Here is a 20,715-nt window from a genome sequence, read left to right on the forward strand (position 1 = left end):
TCCAAAATTGATCTAAGGTCCGGGTATCACCAGTTGCGAGTGCTCGAGGAGGATGTTCCGAAGACAGCCTTCCGGACTCGTTACGGGCACTACGAGTTCGTAGTGATGCCGTTCGGACTGACCAATGCGCCCGCAGTCTTCATGGACTTGATGAATAGAGTATGCCGCCCTTACTTGGATCAGTTCGTCATCGTCTTCATCGATGATATACTTATCTACTCTAGAAGTGAGGAAGAGCATAGCAATCATCTGCGACAGGTCCTAGAAACTCTACGATCGGAGAAGCTTTACGCAAAGTTCTCAAAGTGCGAATTTTGGATCCGAAGAGTCGAATTCTTAGGACACGTGGTTAGCAAAGAAGGAATCCACGTGGACCCATCCAAGATTAAAGCTATTGAGAACTGGTCAGCACCGAAGACGCCTACAGAAATTCGCCAATTTCTAGGCCTCGCTGGCTACTACCGAAGATTCATTCAGAATTTCTCTCGGATTGCGAAGCCTCTTACGACATTGACCCAGAAAGGCGTGGCCTTTGACTGGGAAGAAAAACAAGAGAAGGCATTCCGAACCCTGAAGCGAGCCTTGTGCACTGCGCCGATACTGTCCCTCCCCGAAGGGACAGAAGACTTCGTAGTATATTGCGATGCATCCAATCAGGGGCTCGGCTGTGTTCTGATGCAACGAGGTAAGGTCATCGCCTACGCCTCAAGACAGCTGAAGACACACGAAGTCAACTACACCACGCACGACCTCGAGCTAGGAGCGGTCGTGTTCGCCCTAAAAATATGGAGACACTATCTGTATGGTACAAAGAGCACCATCTATACCGACCACAAAAGCCTCCAGCACATCTTCAACCAGAAGGAGCTCAACATGAGACAACGACGGTGGGTCGAGCTACTCAATGACTACGAATGTGAAATTCGTTACCACCCGGGTAAAGCCAATGTAGTAGCAGACGCCCTAAGTCGGAAGGAATATTCTGGGCGAAGAGTCAAGTCCCTGACCATGACTATCCATTCGCATCTACCCACACAAATTAAGGGAGCACAGCTTGAAGCTTTGAGACCGGAAAATGTGGCGGGAGAGTCCCTGCGAGGAATGGATAAGAATCTGGTAGTCAAGGATGACGGAGCTTACTACCTCATGGACCGGATCTGGACACCGCGACACGGTGGCTTCAGAGACTTGGTCATGAAAGAAGCGCACAACACTCGATATTCCATTCACCCAGGTTCAGACAAGATGTACCTGGATCTCAAGAAATCGTACTGGTGGCCTAACATGAAAGCAGAAATCGCTACCTTCGTGAATAAGTGCCTTACTTGCGCTAAGGTCAAGGTCGAATACCAGAAACCCTCGGGTCTTCTCCAACAGCCAGAGATACCTGAATGGAAGTGGGAGAGAATTACTATGGATTTCATTACCAAATTGCCCAAATCTCCGAGTGGGTACGACACCATTTGGGTAATTGTCGACCGGCTAACCAAATCCGCCCACTTCCTTCCTATCAAGGAAATTTTCAAAATGGAGAGACTTACGCGAATTTACATCCAAGAGGTAGTCCGACTGCACGGTGTACCTGTGTCCATTATTTCCGATCGGGATAGCAGGTTCACCTCAAGGTTCTGGCAGTCACTACAGAAGGCTCTTGGAACTAAGCTGGATATGAGCACAGCTTACCATCCTCAAACCGATGGACAGAGTGAGAGAACTATTCAAACCTTGGAGGATATGCTGCGAGCCTGTGTAATCGACTTTGGTAAGGCGTGGGATACCCACTTACCCCTAGTCGAGTTTTCCTACAACAACAGTTATCACACAAGCATCAAAGCTGCCCCATTCGAAGCCCTATACGGCCGGAAGTGCAGATCCCCTCTGTGTTGGGCCGAGGTAGGCGACACTCAATTAGCTAAGGGACGAGTTCCTGACAGCTCTCTCACCGGTCCAGAAATCATCCGCGAAACCACCGAAAAGATCGTACAAATCCGAGCACGACTTAAAGCCTCAAGAGACCGACAGAAAAGCTACGCAGACAAACGGAGGAAACCCTTGGAATTCCAGGTGGGAGACCGAGTCCTTTTGAAAGTCTCACCCTGGAAAGGCTTGATACGCTTCGGAAAGCGCGGAAAGCTGAATCCAAGATACATAGGTCCTTTTGAGATTCTCGCTAGAATCGGCCCCGTAGCTTACAAACTCAATCTACCCCGCGAACTTAGTAATGTGCATCCTACCTTCCACGTCTCGAACTTGAAAAAGTGCCTATCCGATGAGACTCTCATAATTCCACTCGATGAAATCGAGGTCAATGAGAGCCTCAACTTCGTGGAAGAACCTGTGGAGATCATGGACCGAGAGGTCAAACGAACGAAGCAAAGCCGCATCCCGATTGTGAAGGTTCGTTGGAACGCCAAACGAGGACCAGAGTTCACTTGGGAGCGCGAGGATCAAATGAAACTTAACTATCCTCATCTCTTTGCTTAGTTGTGTTGTAATAACGTAACTACTTGAATTCTGAATTTCGGGACGAAATTCCCTCTAACGGGGGGATGATGTGACAACCCGAAATTTACTCCGTCACTGTAACCCGTTTCCGTTAATAAAAGTTGATTCTATTAAAATTTTCCGTTAACTTTTATTATTAAAATAATTCATTTTGAGTTATTAAAATAATATATATTTAATGACGGAATAAAAACAACTAAGTCGGGATACGGTTAGTTTACCCGGTAAAAACATTTAGCTCCGTTTAAACGACAGTGTATGGTGGGTCCCCACTAGGCAGCCATATATAAAGGAGGAGTGTCCACCTTTAGAGCCTTTTCCCACCTTGGAGCTTTCTCTCTCTACTCTCTCTCTCTAAAATCGGATTTGGCTCAAGAACACCACTTTCAAGCCTCAAAAATCAAAGGTAATCTTCCTAACTTGATTTTCTAGCTTAGTATTCATGCTATTTCGAGTTGGATCATCCAAATACCCCAACATGCATGCGTTTACGGTTTGGGGAGCCTCCCAAAACCGTGAACTCCCAAAAAGGGGTTTAGAAGCCCAAAAAAAAACACTTCCAAACCTCTTCTAATGCTTAGATCCTTACATGCATGGAGTTAGAACCACAAGATCATGAGTTTTTGGCCATGAACATGAGTTTACGGTTTTTGAATGTTCAAAAACCGTAAACACCCTTTCAAGGGGTTTTGATGCTCCTTAACCCTTCCAATGTATGTCTAATGGCCTTGAAACTTGCTTGGATGATCTCAGAACCCTAAAACATGTCCAAAGAAGTGTAAACATGAGTTTACGGTTTGGGAATGTCTCCCAAAACCGTAAACACCTTCCAAGGGTGTTTTAATGCTCCAAACACTTTGCATGGCTTGTATTTGAGTCTAGAACTTGCATGAATGGCCTACAAACCACCAAAACACTTGGAAAATGGACAAACATGGACAAAGGTGGGTTTACGGCCGTAAACCCATGAGTTTACGACCGTAAACTCCCCAAGGGTGGTCCAAGGACCGTAAACCCTAGAGTTTACGACCGTAAACTCCCAAGGAGTGGTCCAAGGACCGTAAACTCCAAGGGAGTACCCAATTGAACCCTAATCACTTCCAAAGCCCTCGAATTGATCCTAGGAACCTTCCTTGTTATGCATGAGACCTTTAGACACACAAACTCACCATTTCCATGAGTTTACGGCCGTAAACTCATGGGGGAAATGGTCTCCCAACCGTAAACACACTTAAGTGTGGCAAAGTGAAGTGTAAACTCCATAGTGAGGCCATACACTCCTTAGGTGCAACCCTTAGCACTCCTAACACTTGAAACAAAGTGTTTTCATACATTAAAGTGCCTTTACTCACTTAATTAGTGATTACACAACTAATTAGATACTTTATACATCACTACATGTTACATAGGATCTGTGTGTGTGTTCAAGTCCTCACTTGACACCTAGCATCCTACCCGGCGTTTCCATCCACTTCACTCACTACAGGTGAGTTCATACCCCAAAATGAACCTTTTAAATGTTTTTAACTGTTTTATGGGGGGAATACAAGTTGAACCAAATAAGTTATAGTAACAATCGCATGTGAATTATAACTTGCAACCAAAAGGATTTTCTACACTATTAACTGTTTTTACCACCAAAAAGGGATTTTCTATGTTTTCAACTATATTGCCAATTAAACTGTTTTCAAATGCTTACCAAATTCATTTTCATGTTAAATCACTATAAAACTATTTTCCAAAATTCGTTTAAACCAATTTTTGTCTCAAACCATATCTACACCAATATATTTATATAAGTAAGACTTGAAGGACTTAGGACTAATAGCTCACCTTATTTCCTGTTCTTGTTTGATTGTGGGCTTAGGGTATTTTGTTATTAGTCCGACTCTCGTTGAATTCTTAGTTATATATCTTATATATTTGTGTCAGATATAAAAGTTTTCATATCAGTTCAATGCCTTTGGATATCAAAGACACGCAACCAACAACACTATTTAACTATAATAGGTATCTACACCAATATATTTATATAAGTAAGACTTGAAGGACTTAGGACTAATAGCTCACCTTACTTCCTGTTCTTGTTTGATTGTGGGCTTAGGGTATTTTGTTATTAGTCCGACTCTCGTTGAATTCTTAGTTATATATCTTATATATTTGTGTCAGATATAAAAGTCTTCATATCTTAACTATAATAGGTATAGTTAAGGGACACTACTCAATGCTACTATTGCCATGACAACTACTAGAGTCAGTTCAGTTGTGAGTCAATATACACTATATACTATACAAGAGAACACTATATACTATACAAGGAGAACATTATGTACTATACAAAGAGAACACTACATACTATACAAGAGAACTTACTAAAATAGAATGTGACATACTATTTCTCGATACGACACATCTTTGTGCTATCACCGCATAACCAGAGTCTCCTGGAGGGAGAGCGGGCATTATGTGTATAGATCTATACGGGACAGACACTCCCACATCCCGACTGCTAGCTACAGTCCGAGCCGTCTAGGCCCAGGGGTGACAAAATGTCACATTTACATATGACTCGGAGGGTCAAAGGGATTCGATCGTCAATCAGCATGGTTACGTACGAGTTCACATTCAAACCTTTAATTAATACTTTAAAAATTAAAGGCAACAGACTCCCTGAGGAGTATTGTACATTTAATACTACCTGGAGCCTGCATTTCATTACATATGGCCGACAGTGATACTGTTGGGGTAAAACATTTTTCTCATAACTATACATGGATAAAGTCAAACTATATTTTCAAACAAATAACTACTGGGAAAACTTGTACATTATCAAAGGAACAAACAAACCATCGGGTCTTAGTGAAGACTACCTTTTTCTGGAAAACATAGGGTTTTCTAGGGCTCATACTATTTTCAAACACCGAAACTTTATTTTACAAATGTATAATTATGAATATTTTTATACAGGAAATGACACTAAATACTTATGAACTCACCAGCTTTATGCTGATAAACGTTTTCAAAATAACTTGTATTCTCAGGTCATCAGTAGACAGGTACGGATGCCGCTTTTGAGAAGACGGAGCACACATAAGACTCCACCTTATTTTGATTGTATTTTTGGTGTCTAACATTTGTACTGAACACGTTGTATTACAATTATTATCTTAATGCAATGGATGTTGTTGCTTGTCTTTACTATTATGCTTTGTTATGATACTGTACATGACGTCCTCCACCCCAGAACGTATTCCGCCGTTCTCGGTTTTGGGGTGTGACATTTTGATGCTGTGGTTCATGACTCTTGGTCTACTGTTGTTGATGGGGGTATTTTTGATAATCCTTGAGTTATTTTTAAGAAGAAACTTCAGCTTCTTAAATCTAATCTAAAAGTTTGGAACTCTTGCACTCGAGATCGATTGATTGGAAAGAGAAAAATTTTGCAAGACAAGATAGAGTCCATTGATGCTTCTCTTATGCTTGATGGTGGTAGTGCCGACCTTCGAGAACAGAGGGTTTCAACTATTAAAGATTTCACAGACTTGGATCATATTTCTAGGGTGGAGTTGGCTTAGAAGGCGAAAGTTCAGTGGGGTATAGAGGGGGACGAGAACTCGAGTTTTTTTCACAGCACTATCCATTGAAAGAGGCGTCAGCTTGCTATCAGGATTGTTATGATAGATGGAATTTGGTTTGACGACCTTGGGAGGGTTAAGAAGGAGTTCCAGTTATTTTATTCGGATGTTCGTTCAGCTTAAATACCGTGACTTAGATCTTCAGTCTTATTGCCCCATTAGGATTGGGGATGGGAGAGTTACTTCTTTTTGGCATGATGTTTGGAAGTGGGTGCTCCTCTGGCTTTATCTTTTCATAGGATTTTTGCCCTGGACACTCACAAATCAGCATCGATCCGAGATAGGATGTTATTTGGTTGGAATATTGATTCTCTCAGACGGATTCCAAGGGGAGGCATCGAGTAGACTCAGTGGGATGCTCTTACTTCTTTGATACATGACATTCAGTTTCAGTCAAGTCCTGATCGTTTAGGGTGGACTATTGACGTGTCTGATTCTTTCTCTGTCTTTTCGGGAGGTATTATACTTATTTGGGACCCGGATCATTTTATTCATAATAGAGTGATCATTTATGATTTGTATGTGGCGGTGGAGGGAGTTTGGTCAGTTACTGGTTTGGATATGTTGCTTATTTCAGTTTACGCCCCTCAAGGGGCTGAAAGTAAAAGGCAACTTTGGGGTGAGATTTCTCAGTTGATTGCTTCTTTTTTGGGGGAATGTGTTGTTATGGAGAATTTTAACGAAGTCAGGGATGAGTCTAAAAGATTGGGTTCTCAATTCTACCCTAATCCAGCTAGGAATTTTAATCAGTTTATTGATCAGGCGGATCTGGTTGATATTCCTTTGGGTGGTCCTTGGTTTACTTGGAGTGACAGGTGGGGGTCGAAGTTTAGTAAACTAGATCGTTTTTGGTTCTCGAAGTCATCTTGAGGTCTTTTCCTCACCTCACAGGCTTAGTTCTAGAAAAAAAATATTCCAGATCATCGCCCTAGTATTTTGTTGGAGCACCGTGTTGTTTATGGCCCATCTCCTTTTCGTTTATTTCATTCCTGGTTTGAGTTGGATGGTTTTGATGCTGTGGTTCATGACTCTTGGTCTACTGTTGTTGATGGGGGTATTTTTGATAATCCTTGAGTTATTTTTAAGAAGAAACTTCAGCTTCTTAAATCTAATCTAAAAGTTTGGAACTCTTGCACTCGAGATCGATTGATTGGAAAGAGAAAAATTTTGCAAGACAAGATAGAGTCCATTGATGCTTCTCTTATGCTTGATGGTGGTAGTGCCGACCTTCGAGAACAAAGGGTTTCAACTATTAAAGATTTGACAGACTTGGATCATATTTCTAGGGTGGAGTTGGCTTAGAAGGCGAAAGTTCAGTGGGGTATAGAGGGGGACGAGAACTCGAGTTTTTTTCACAGCACTATCCATTGAAAGAGGCGTCAGCTTGCTATCAGGATTGTTATGATAGATGGAATTTGGGTTGACGACCTTGGGAGGGTTAAGAAGGAGTTCCAGTTATTTTATTCGGATGTTAGTTCAGCTTAAATACCGTGACTTAGATCTTCAGTCTTATTGCCCCATTAGGATTGGGGATGGGAGAGTTACTTCTTTTTGGCATGATGTTTGGAAGTGGGTGCTCCTCTGGCTTTATCTTTTCATAGGATTTTTGCCCTGGACATTCACAAATCAGCATCGATCCGAGATAGGATGTTATTTGGTTGGAATATTGATTCTCTCAGACGGATTCCAAGGGGAGGCATCGAGTAGACTCAGTGGGATGCTCTTACTTCTTTGATACATGACATTCAGTTTCAGTCAAGTCCTGATCGTTTAGGGTGGACTATTGACGTGTCTGATTCTTTCTCTGTCTTTTCTGCTCTTACTTTTTCGGATAATAGGATGTTGTTCACCGGTGGATGTGAAACTAGATGGAATAATTGGGTTTGTATCAAGTTGAACATCTTCATTTGGAGATTGCGATTATATAGTATTCCTACTAGAGAGAGACTTTCTCATCAAGGCATTACGGTTGACTCGATTTTATGCCTTGTCTGCACCACTGCTGTTGAGACTATTGATCACTTTTTGCAGGTTATAGCCAGTTGATTGAGATATGGACCCGTGTTACTATTTGGTGGGATGTTCGGTCTCCTCAACATTTTTCTATTGATTCCCTCCTTGCGTGGTCGAATTCTATTTCCCTTAGAGGTGGTATTCGTCAAGCTTTTGATGTGGTAATTTTGACCACTTTATGGTGTTTATGGGATTTTTGCAATTCCGTTATTTTTTGATCAACTTTGCCTAGGAAATCGGTTCTTTTTGATGAGGTGATAGATAGGGCTTTCTTTTGGATTTCTAATAGATGTAGCAAAGCTAAAATAGGTTGGACTTCTTGGTTACATAACCTCTTTTAGCTTGTAATATGTTGTCATGTCTTTTTTCTAGCTTCTTGCTAGTTTTTTATAAAATTTCCGCCGTTCCAATATATATATATATATATATATATATATATATATATATATATATATATATATATATATATATATATATATATATATATATATATGTGTGTGTGTGTGTGTGTGTGTGTGTGTGTGTGTGTGTGTGTGATTACTCACTAAGTCGTAGGCTTACAATTGCGACTTTTGTTTAGTTGCAGGTTCTTTAGGTGCGAAGGGCAAAGAGCTGGCTTGATTTGGAGGATATGGACATTCTTAGGGGTGGCACCTATCTATGTTATTTAATTTATGTTAGGAAATCTCAAAACTAAAACTCAAGTTTCCGTATTTTAATGATGTTTATTTTACATTAATTGTGTTTTGACATGGTCTGAAACTCTTATTTTGAAAATGACATGATTGATTTTCAAAATAAATAAATAAATAAAAGTTATGGTTATTGGAATGTTACATGCAAATTGTAACATCTTTTAGGTGTACCTATCACTTGTGTATAAATCAAGGTACACCCAGTAGTTTGCACCAATATAAATCTTGTTATAATGATCACATATGTTAATGTAAACACGAATCATGTCTATCAAGCTAAAACCCATGCTTTGATACTACAGATGAGATGTTCCATTATATCATGAAAGCCACCTAATTCACTGCCTATTATTACTGATTTTTCCTATTTTATGCAAATTGCAACATCTTTTAAGGTTCAAGTACAACTATGACCTATCACTTTTGTATAACTCAAGATTCACCTAGTAGGTTACAGCAATAGAAATTTTGCTATAATGATGACATTTACTAATGTAACACGAGTCATGTCCGTCAAACTAAAACCTATGCCTTGATACTATACAAACTACTTGTGTAGAAGTCAAGGTACACCTAGTTGTTGCAATCCCAAATCCAATGTCCAACAAAGTTGAACCAGATCGAAAGTACCAAGATTCTAACGATCATCAAAATGATTTATTGATCTAATCTCATATCAATCAATCATCAAATCACAACGAGAAATCAACACAAGATGAGTGGAGAGAAACCAACACCAAAATTTAAATAGAAACACAATATAGGAAAATCCATGAGTAGTAACTAATGATAAAGAAACAATTGAAAATTACAAAGAAATTGAAGCTTTGGTGACATAAATACCATCGCATAACATTCCATTCATTCAGATTCAGGTGCTACGGAAAATAATTTAACCCAACCTCAAAAAACATGAGTCTAAAAACCGCAAATGTATCACACTATGTCTGGTTAATTCACAGTTTACTACAGGGTAAAACATAAACAATAATCATTCATTGATTTAGTGATATTGATGATAAATTAACATCAGTTCTTTGTGTTCCCAAAGAACCTGGAGAGGGGCAAAGGCCCATCTGCCTCATGTTCATCACCACTTGAATGCTTGGATTTTGAGCTCTGCCTCTTGTCTTTCCTCTTTCTTGACCTTGATCTTGATCTTGACCTTCTTTTTGATTCTCTGGAATCATCCTCATCATCACTACTTGAAGACTCAGATGACGAACTTGAAGAAGAACTAGACCCACAAGATTTCCTCAAACGCTATTATTTTTATTACGGGAAACAAAAAAAAAAATTAGTTACTTTTCATCCTTTAAAATATATATATAAATAGGAGCAAAACAGCCATTATGAGATGGGTTTAGGAGAAAATCCAAACCACAGGGATCAAAAAAGCAAGAATATCCATTTTTGGAGCATTCTTTTCTAATAAAAATAGTCTAAGAATTCCAAGGCACCTTTCTCTTTTTGTTGGAGCGCTTCTTGAGATCTTTGTCCTTCTTATTATCTGCAACAAGGGGCAATAGGATTATGTATATAAAGGACTTGAGGTATTGTAAATTTGTAATGGACATAAATACCCTTCTTCCTCTGAGTAGATTTAATTTTAGAGTGGTTTTTGCCATGGGCAAGCTTGCTTGCCCGTTCTGCATCTAGTTGAGCTCGATATTCCCGCATCATTCTATCTTTGTCAGCTTCTAACTCCCCCTTTTTAATTTCTTCTTCCTAACAAAAACAAATTAGATATTTTCCTATCTATATAAATATAATCATTCAACACTGCCACTTAACTCCATGTTATAGTTGAGGAGTCGCCATTAAAGCAACAGCACAAATAAAGGAAAATCAAATTTTTTAAAGGCTTCCCAATATATTAATAATTAAATAGCAGCTGCGGCAATCAGAGAATATAAGGATGTGTTTGGTTGTGGAAAACTGTTTTCGGTTTTCTTGGAAAGGTTTTTAGAAAAAGGAATGGAGTTTTCATTTTCAGGTTTTAGTAGAAAATTTAGGAAAACACGTTTGGTTAAGTTTTCATTTACCATTTTAGAAAATTAGAAAACGTGTTTGGATGTGTAATTTCTACCAGTTTTCATTTTTTGTTATTTCAATTTTCAAATAGCACAATATTTAACATATTATCTAATGTGGATGTGGATGTGTGGTGTTGGGGTAGGTGGGGTTTATATTTTACACAAACTTCAAAAATGAAAAGGTATGGAAAACAACATTTATCACATTTTCAAGTTATATGTATTTTAGAAAATTGGAAAATTCTCTTTTCTTAGAAAAAATTTCATGTTTTCTAAACTTTTTTTTTCTTAGAAAGATTTTCTGGAAAACTAGAAAACCAAACACGCCACCTAAGGTTGCGTTTAGTTACGGAAAAACAGTTTTCATTTTCCGTTTTTGGTTTTCCCTTTTCAATTTTCGTTTTCCGTTTTCATTTTTCATTGGAAAATATAGAAAACGCGTTTAGGTAAAATTATTCATTTTTCATTTTCAGTTTTAGAAAATTAGAAAACGTGTTTAGATGTGTATATTTCTATCGGTTTTCATTTTTAGAAAACGGTACCGGTGGTAGGCTGGGGGTGGGGGCAGTGGTGGTGTCGATGATGGCGACGGTGGTGGTGGAAGCGGCGGTGGTGATGTTGGTGATGGTAGGTCGGTGATTGTGGTAGTGGTGTTGATTGGGTGGGTGTGTATGTGTGTGTGTGTTTATGGGGGTGGGGGTGGGTGTGGGTGTGTGTGTTTGTGGGTGTGTGTGTTTATGGGGGTGGGAGTGGGTGTGGGTGTGTGTGTTTGTGGGGGTGTGGGTGGGGGTTGGGGTGGGTGTGTATTTGTGTGTGTGTGGGTCGGTGTGTGTGGGGGTGGATGTGGGGGTGGGTGTGGGTGTGTGTGTGTGTATGTGTGTTTGTGGGGGTGGGTGTGGGTGCGGGTGTTTGTTTGCGGTTGTGTGTGGGTGTTTGTTTATGGTTGTGTGTGGGTGTGGGTGTGTTTGTATGTGTGAGTGTGTGGGTGGGTGGGTGTGGGTAGGTAGGGGTGTGGTGGGTTGGAGGTGTTATGGTGAGGGTAGATAGAGGTGAGAGTGGATATGTGTTTATATTTTAGAAAAATTTTGGAATTAGAAAAATGTGGAAAACAATGATTATTGGTTTTCCAAAAATTTCCAACTTCTTTGTAATTTTAGAAAATGGAAAATTTTCATTTTCCGTGAAAAATTTAGAAAAATAGACAAACTAAACGTGTTTTCAAAATTCTCATTTTTCTTGGAAAAATTTTCCGGAAAACGGTCCATTTTTCCGCAACCAAACGCACCCTAAGGGTGCGTTTGGTTGTGGAAAACTGTTTTCATTTTCTGAGAAAATGTTTTCAGAAAATAGAGTTGAGTTTTCGTTTTCAATTTTCAATGAAAATTTTAGAAAACACGTTTGGTTGAAACCGGGGGAGTTTTCATTTTCCATCTTAGAAAATTGGAAAACTTTGGAAAACTGTAAAAAACACTTTTCTAATTTACATACAATTTGGAAAACTGAAAATTTTCATTTTCTTGGAAAATTTTGGAAAACTGAACGAACCAAACGCGTTTTCAAAATTTCCGTTTTTCTTGGAAAATTTTCCTAGAAAACTGGAAAAAATTTCACAACCAAACACACCCTAAACATCCCAGAAAACAAGTAACTTCTTCTTTCTCTTCTTTCTTTGACTTATTGAACTTAACCGGGACAGAGCTTAATCCTATGAATGTTTCTTTTCCATTTAATGCATACAAAAAGTTCTAACTGTTTACAAATTTTCCCTACTTTGTTTTTTCATTCCGTTTTGTTTTCCCAATTGCTTGTCCAATATCATTTAAAGGGAGTTCAGGAAACCAGAATTTTGAAACCAAACTACCATGTCAGTCAATTTCAACAAGAAAAAGCAATATGTATTGATGATGAAAAAGAACTAGATAGTGGTAGTACATTCAACATCAAAACAAGATATTTATCATTTGGAGATCTACATACACTCTACAGAGGAGAGGAGTCAAAAGTGAAGATAAATAGTTACCTTTTGCTTCTTTTTGTACTCTTCCCAAGTAACTGTATGTGAAGTTTTGAGGCTGGCCAAACGAGCTGCATGCCACTCTGGTGAATGAAATGAACCATCCACCTGCGACTCTCTTAATCAGAAAGGGTACAAATTCAAACAAAACTGACTATAAAACTTTGCAATTCCTAAAATATTCTGTCCCAGACACCAAATATGAAAGAAATCCAAAGAAATTATAAAATGAAGCCATCATGGAACAATAAAAAACATGTTTGTATTGTTTCCTGCCTATTCAGATTTATCCAAAGTCATCAGAATCATATTTGAGCATCTATTATTTCAACTTATATCTTCACAATCACAACTCTATGCCTAAAGGTTGGACACACAAAAATCAATTCGCAGGTCTAATCACCATGTTAACAGAGTATTTAGCTAACCCTTATCAGTCATTGAGCTAAAAAGTAAGCGATTCTAACAAAGAGAAACAGGGAATTAGGCTCTAGAGAAGTCACAACCCCCTGCCTCTTCTCATCCTCAACCAAAGATTTATTGGTTACGATATCATACCACGAGTTAACATGTTTCTTCATCTGAATACTGTGCACAATGAAAATAACAACAAATCCACTGAAAATATGATATGGAAGGGTACAAACCATGCCGTCATCCACATCATCGGGGCCGCCTGAGGTAGATCCCACCCTTGATCTCTGCATCGCCTTGTACGCCTGATTCTTCCCCATGTCCCTTTATATTGATTTGAGCCCCGAAAACTAATAGGAATAATTGAAGAAGAGTAGGAAATATCGGTTTGGGAGTAACAAAGGAAAAAAAGGTTGAAGCTGTGGTGGATAAATTTAAGTGTTCAAAACCCCCAATTGAAGAACACGAAGAAAGGGATTGCAGCGAGCCATGAATATGAAGTTCTGTTGGATAATAAAGGAAAAGAAATGCGAACACCGTATTTTAGTGGATCCGGTTAATAGCAAAGATATATAAACCTAAACCCCGTTGGTCTAGGCCCTAAGGTGCCCAAATGTCCAAAGCCTACGTTTTCATTAACGTGGGGGGAAATGACTTACCAGGAAAATGATGTTTCAAAATTGTTAAAAAACGATTGAAGTTTTGTTTGTTTAAAAGAAAACCATCCAACTAAAGGTTGTATACAAAAAAAAATGTTAAGAAAATATAATTTTTGTTCAAATCCTACCTAGTGATAACCGATTCTTATTGATAAAATGATGACTTCAATTAAATATTGGTGAGTTGGTCTAACAACTAATAACATGGCATAAGAGTAGGTGAGATGACATTTATTAATATATTTGTCTTCTTTTAATCGAATTAGGGCTAGCAGCAGGAACTACCTGAGATTTTTCTTCTCTTACTTCATCTACTTATACTTCTTCGGTCCTCTCATGGCTTCATCTTCTACTAAATCCATAAAATGGCTTGTGAAACATGAAGTCTTATTTTGTATGTAGAAGGAATAATCATGCTTTGCCTGTTTTGGATTCTATTAAAAGTTGGAAAACATTTAGCTAAAGAATAATCACCAGTTAAACAGTGTACAATTGTCACATGGGAAGGAAAACCTTTTTTACTAAAGAATAAAGATAATAATGGGAAGGAAAACCTTTTTCTACTAAGAGTTTAGTCCATGTATACCACATATTGTATAATACTCATAAATTAATACCCATCATTCAATACCTACCAAAAATGGTCTAACACAATCGCTTATATATATATATATATATCCTTTTGGAGTCCTATGTCTGCACGATTATATATAGAGTGAGAGAGAGGGAAACTTATATTTCATGTATACCACGTATTCTATAATACTCATAAAGAATAAAGATAATAATGGGAAGGAAATCTTTTTTTCTGCTAACAGTCTGGTCCATGTATACCACATATTGTATAATACTCATAAAACAATACCCACCAAAAATGGTCTAACATTATCGCTTCTATACATTTTTTGGGGTCCTATGTCTGCACGATTATATACAAAGCTAGAGGAAGATGGAGAGAGAGAGCGAGAGAGAGAGAGAGAGAGAGAGAGAGAAGGGGATGGGACACTTACATTTCACGATTAGGGTCACCCTAATTGTACCAGTCTTTGGTTATAAGAAAGAATTAGAAAGACCAGAAACAACAATCCACTTTTGTTGTCAAGTAATGGTCCACAAAGTTGAACAAAATAATAATAATAATATATGGGCAAAATGGTCCATAAAGATGAATACAATTACAACAAGGGTTGCCATCAAGAAAATGGAGGCAAGGTTCAATTGAATACTTTTAATTTAAAGCAAATCTATTTTAGTTGGTACACATAGGAAGGGTATGTAAATAAGGACAGATTAAACACATAATAGAAGGGTAAGGACAATTTGGGAAAATAATAAAAGATCTATATGCTCAAGAGTCATTACAGAATAATATTGCTAATGACACGTGATCATATAGGGTCACACCTTATAGCAAGTTACTACCAATTGATTATTTATTATAATAATTTGATTATTAACAAATATAATTAACACTTGTATCTAACTGGAAAACATTATTTTATGAAAATAATGTTTTACCAACATATTGGGAATTATTATTTCTATGAAATAATGATGCAATGAAATAACATATGGTATGATTATTAATGTTGTGTACAACATTTTAGCCACTTTGAGTAACCATTAAAGTTGCATCTAACTAAGCTAGTTATGTGTTGGATTAAAGATCACACCTTGGGCCTACCACCATGGTATGTCGAAGATCCTCTTCTATGGGAAGAGATGGAGCATTGGTCTTATTTTTTCCTCCCATACTTGTCCTTTTGTACATCCTTTGATTTGATTAATGGTATGGTGAATTAATACATAAAGTATGGTATATAACGATGAGTATATTAGAAGAAATGAGTTATTTCTTTTGCATCTTCTTCTCTTCTTTTTCTCCTATAAAATTATAGGTATAATGGGATCTCCCCTCTCCTTGGTCTTGTATTTTTGGTGTAAAATTTAAAGCCTCATATGTTGTTTCTCCATAGGCATATTTTAGTATATGTCTTAATGGATTAAGAACACCATATATACAAGTGAATACTAGCATCTTATGGTGGTTGATTCTTGTTTGGTGGATACTTCTAGAGAAACTCTTCTTTGAGTCGTTTGCCATCTTCATCGGCTTCTTAATTGCCAAAAGGAACCAAAGACTTTGAATGTTGTAATCTTCCCCTTTTCCATGGTTGTTTTAATATTTCATGGCTTTGCAAAATGATCATTGGTGGGTAAAAAAAATTTAGTTTATTTAAATGTAAAATCGTTTCCGTTGTTAATTACGTCAAGTTTGACACTATAATTATATTATTTTTGAATAAAAACCCAACAATTGGTATCAGGGCCATTTTTGCAAGCTTTGTTAGATTATTTAGTAAGATGTTATAATCCTTGTTTTTGGAAAACATGGATGGTTGGTGGTTGTCGAGGCCAACAAAAATATAACCCTAAATCTTTTAGACTAAAATAATGTATAATGGTAAAGGGGTCGGATCCGCAGAGATTGGTTCAATTTTATAACTCTATGAAAAATCTCTTTGCATAAGTACTTGTAAAATGACAATAAAAATAAAAATGGGGGTTTAGTTCCTTTGAAATACTTCAAATAAAACTAGAGTTAAACTAAGATTTAAATAGACAATTCAACAAAAATAAGAGTTTGATGTAAAATCAATAAGAGAAAGATGGTTGACTTAAGGTTTCCTCACTTGAACATTTGAGGAACATATCATTAGAATCCAGTTGTGCAATACTTGTTTTAAACCTTTAATTTGGCTATAGTAATCCAAAAAGCTTGAGATTACCTAGACTTTTCTTAGTTGTTAAAATGGTTAGAGAAGCTCATAACAATTTCCTTGTCAAAGTCACAATTTCCATTAAGCATGTAATTAGTGAAAGTCAACTAGCATTAAAAACTAAAAGTCACCAAATCCAAGAGGAGTCAAATGCTTTCACTATAGTGTTGTAGAAAATGTTTTTATGATTGTGTGAAGCAAAACTAACACAAGAATCATTAGTTGCTTGCTAATTTGAGGATCATTTACTTAATCAAGAAATTAGTCAACTAATCACCACAAGCACATTTAAACTCATGAATAAATACATACAAGTAGTAATAAGATGTTAAAACACAAAATATTGTCATAAAGATTCAAGAACAAGTTCATGGAGTCTTCAACATTCAACAAAAATTCAAAGGATTTCACCAAAGTCAACCAAGATTAGTTTAGCCTAACATGGCTAAACTCAAGGAACTAAAGCTAAAGTAAAATGTACCAAACATGTAACAAGATTTAGAGATGAAAATATGATGTTCTTCGAGTGTTCTTGGCCTTTAAAGTCTTCAAAATCTCCAGAGAAAATGCTCCCGAAATCGGATGTACAAGTATGTGCAAGTGTGTGCAAAAGATGCACACCAACCTTCCTCAAATAGCCTTCTAAATGAAATTTCGAAATTACCCCTGCAGTGTCGTGCGCGGCTGCGCAGCTGTGCACGGGTGGGTTGCGCGGGTGGTCCCTGGATGTGGCTTCTTTGAGTATTGGGCCTCCACAGCTTAGCCACTTGGCCCAATTCGAGTCCAACCAGCTCCTAGCCCATTTTCTTCAAGTTTTCTTCATTTTAAGCACAATTTGGCTTCTCCAAATTGCCCATAGCTCGGAAACTCGTCCGATTAATAATCTCCACACGCTCGAATATTCTTCCGTTTCTTGCAAATTCAAAGTTCATTTTCTCCAAGCCTTCAAATAATCATCAAGCTCGTTCCATGCATCATCTTCACTAGCCATCAAGCCCATAATCCTTGTTGTCCTCAAAGTCCAATCGCCTCCTAAAGATCCTGCTCTGCTAGTTTCCTTAAAATCTGCAATTATGCTTACTAAACTAGAAAGTACCCAAAATAATCATAAAATAAAAAAAAATGAAAAAATGCATGGAAATTAACTAAATTATGATTGAAATATACTAAAATAAACTATAAAAAGAAGTAAATAAAATGAAACTATCAAATCACCCTAAGCTTAAACCTTACTTGTCCTTAAGTAAACAAGACTAAAATGAACTTGGGATGAACTATCGTAAAGAAAATAAAAAGAATGGATAGAACCATAGAACCAGATCACCGTTAGTCAACATGGTCAGAACTAAGCTCGTTGTTATCCCAAGAATTTTTTATCCGATGACAATGGAACCATAAACCACAGCTAGGACAACTCCTCTAGGTGAGTAAGGAAGGACGGTCAGTCGCAGCCCCAACGGAGCATGCATACAATGAAGAACATTTGTAGTAGGGAGAAAGCAGATGGACGAGCTTGTGTGGAGCTCTTCTTTAAGTGTACACTCTTATCACGAAAGTTGTGTGATCTCACGTCTGCCGGCTACTCTCATGTGTGATTGGATTTCATCGCTTGGGCACCGTTGTAGGAATCAATTCACTCAGTGTTGGCCCAAACCTCCCGTAGTATCTGACTCGACAATCTCCCAAACATCACCAATTTGCGAAAAAAAACAACTAGATCTATATACAATAAAACAAACCTATATAAATGAATATCAAACGTCGGGTGACCAAAATGTAGGAAAATTTGTTCGATAATTGAACCGGTCACCCATCTAAGATAATCACAGCCTAGAATTTGTTTGCTTGAGCTTCTTGGATTTTTTTTAGTATTTACTTGAAGGTAAAGCACTAACATATTGATATATATATATATATATATATATATATATATATCAAGAAAACTTTTTTTACTTGAAATTTGGTTCCCAAAAGTATGTAAGTGGAAATGAAATATAGTAATAATCCGAATGGTCTAAATTGTGAAAATGACAATGTGTGGAGCATAGAGATGTAGACTCCTTTTCAAACTTGTGATTTTCCAAATACAATGAAAATGCCCAAATGTGGGCTAAAAGACTATCTAAAAACCTAAGAAAATCGCAATATATATATATATATATATATATATATATATATATATATATATATATATATGGTGATGTAAAGAGACCGAATATGAATTCTACTCGGGGACAAGTACCAATGCTTCATCCTAACGGTTCAAACTTGATCAAGTGTGATCCTCTCAGTGGTATGGACCGCAAGGCTAAAAACATCCATTGCTATAGTATATCCTACAGTTGTTAGTATTGCATGCATAATTCTTCATGAAAACTACCTGGCCATGATCACTTACCCCTTTAAGCTCCAACAGTTGATCCCAAGTATGAAGTCCCAAACTGCGGCCTAATGGTCCCGGTTTGATGGGTGAGATAGCAACAAGATCCTGGACCAATAATGATACAATAACTATGAACATGTTCCATAACATCCAAGGAGGTGAGAATAAACAGACAACAAAAATGTATGAATCTAAGCTAAATGTTATGCAATAATAAAAAGTGGAAAAGAAGAAAATAAAATCTATTTGGAATTTTATAAAATAATAAAAAAAAATGAATGCAAATTAGCTTAAAACTAGTATGATATGCAACCTAACTAAAAAAATGCATGAAAAACTAAAAGGAAATATCCCAACCCAAGCTTGAGGACGTGCATTGTCCTTAATGCTTAAGGTAAGGGCAGAAATGACCTAAATCGGAGGATCGGGCGGCGGAAGGTGTCTGTGGCGGTGGTTGTGTGAAATTCCGACCGGTAGAACTTCGGCAATCTCTATTTTTTCGGCGAGGTGGGTGTTTGGGAGCTTATGTTCTTGCGAGAAATAGAGTTTGAGGGAAGAACTTGATGAACACAAGGGAGAAATAAAAAAGAAGGTTGCATTCATAGGTCATATGGTTAACGAAAGTCAACCTACTTAAAGATTTGGTCAAATATGGTAAAAAATCGTCAAAAATGGTCCAGGGGGCGCGCGGGTCGCGCAGAAGGGGCACGCGGCCGCACAGACCTTTCAGTTAAATTTGTTGATTTTTGCGAGCATCTCCATTTGATCAGGTCCACCCGCGCAGACTACCCGCGCAGCAGCACGCGCTCGCGTAACCTACCAGCGCATACCACCCACGCAGCAGCATGCGCCCGCGCAACCTGCAGTTCCTGATCGTCTTTTTTGCTTCATTTTTTTTCCGTTTCTTCGCATTTTCTTGGATTGGAAGGCCCCGAACATATGAAAACACTTAATTCCTTCAAAGAAAACTCCTTGAGGATCCCAAAAACATCTTCAAACTTGTCTATTTTAATTTAAAAACATGAAAGCACAATGCTTTCCAAAAATGCCCTTCTTTAACGTCTTTGGCGAGACGCCTCTAAACTTCACTTTAACACTTTGGGGCATCCAAATGGACGACATCTTGGACATTTGAATCAAAACCTTCATAGAGAAGCTTCAATCGATGTCCATTAAACTTGTAAATTTGCCCCATGTCGACATTTTTTAATTTCCACACCTCCATTGGGACTCTTTTAGTGTATTTGACTTTCTTTTTACAGGAGAACCATACCGGACTTAGACCTTTGATAATAGAAATCATCCAACCACATTCTTTTGTGTACTTGTTCAGTATCGCGACCAAATCTTCCCTCTTTGACATGGTGGTTGAGTAGGTGACCGATTAGGTATCTTCTTTCTCGGGATACGTATCCTTTGAAGGATCTGACAGCTTTATCGTTTCCGGATCTTGTGGTTGTTCTACTACTGGAGTTAGTTTCTCAATGATAGTAGGTGGCTCAACCTCTCTTTCGTTAACCCCCAACACTTCCTCTATAGTTTCATTGACAACTTTCTCAATTTCTTCCTCCTCTTTGACAG

The 20,715-nt window shown here is 37.9% G+C and overlaps 1 protein-coding gene across 1 annotated transcript; it reads right to left on the bottom strand.

Moving 5' to 3' along the window:
* Positions 1 to 9,609: 9,609 nt before the first annotated feature.
* LOC145124973 (stress response protein) lies at positions 9,610 to 13,862 on the bottom strand. The gene is made up of 5 exons (XM_079060454.1): positions 13,546 to 13,862; positions 12,905 to 13,006; positions 10,432 to 10,576; positions 10,309 to 10,358; positions 9,610 to 10,111 (listed from the first exon to the last, which is right to left on the bottom strand). Exons 1-5 carry the CDS (start codon positions 13,630 to 13,632, stop codon positions 9,878 to 9,880), a joined length of 618 nt encoding a protein of 205 aa, XP_078916580.1. The 5' UTR covers positions 13,633 to 13,862; the 3' UTR covers positions 9,610 to 9,877.
* Positions 13,863 to 20,715: the final 6,853 nt, after the last annotated feature.

Source organism: Lactuca virosa, chromosome 7, assembly GCF_052849685.1.
Source record: "Lactuca virosa cultivar CGN04683 chromosome 7, Lactuca_virosa_CGN04683_v6, whole genome shotgun sequence".
In the NCBI taxonomy this organism is placed as follows: Eukaryota; Viridiplantae; Streptophyta; class Magnoliopsida; order Asterales; family Asteraceae; genus Lactuca; species Lactuca virosa.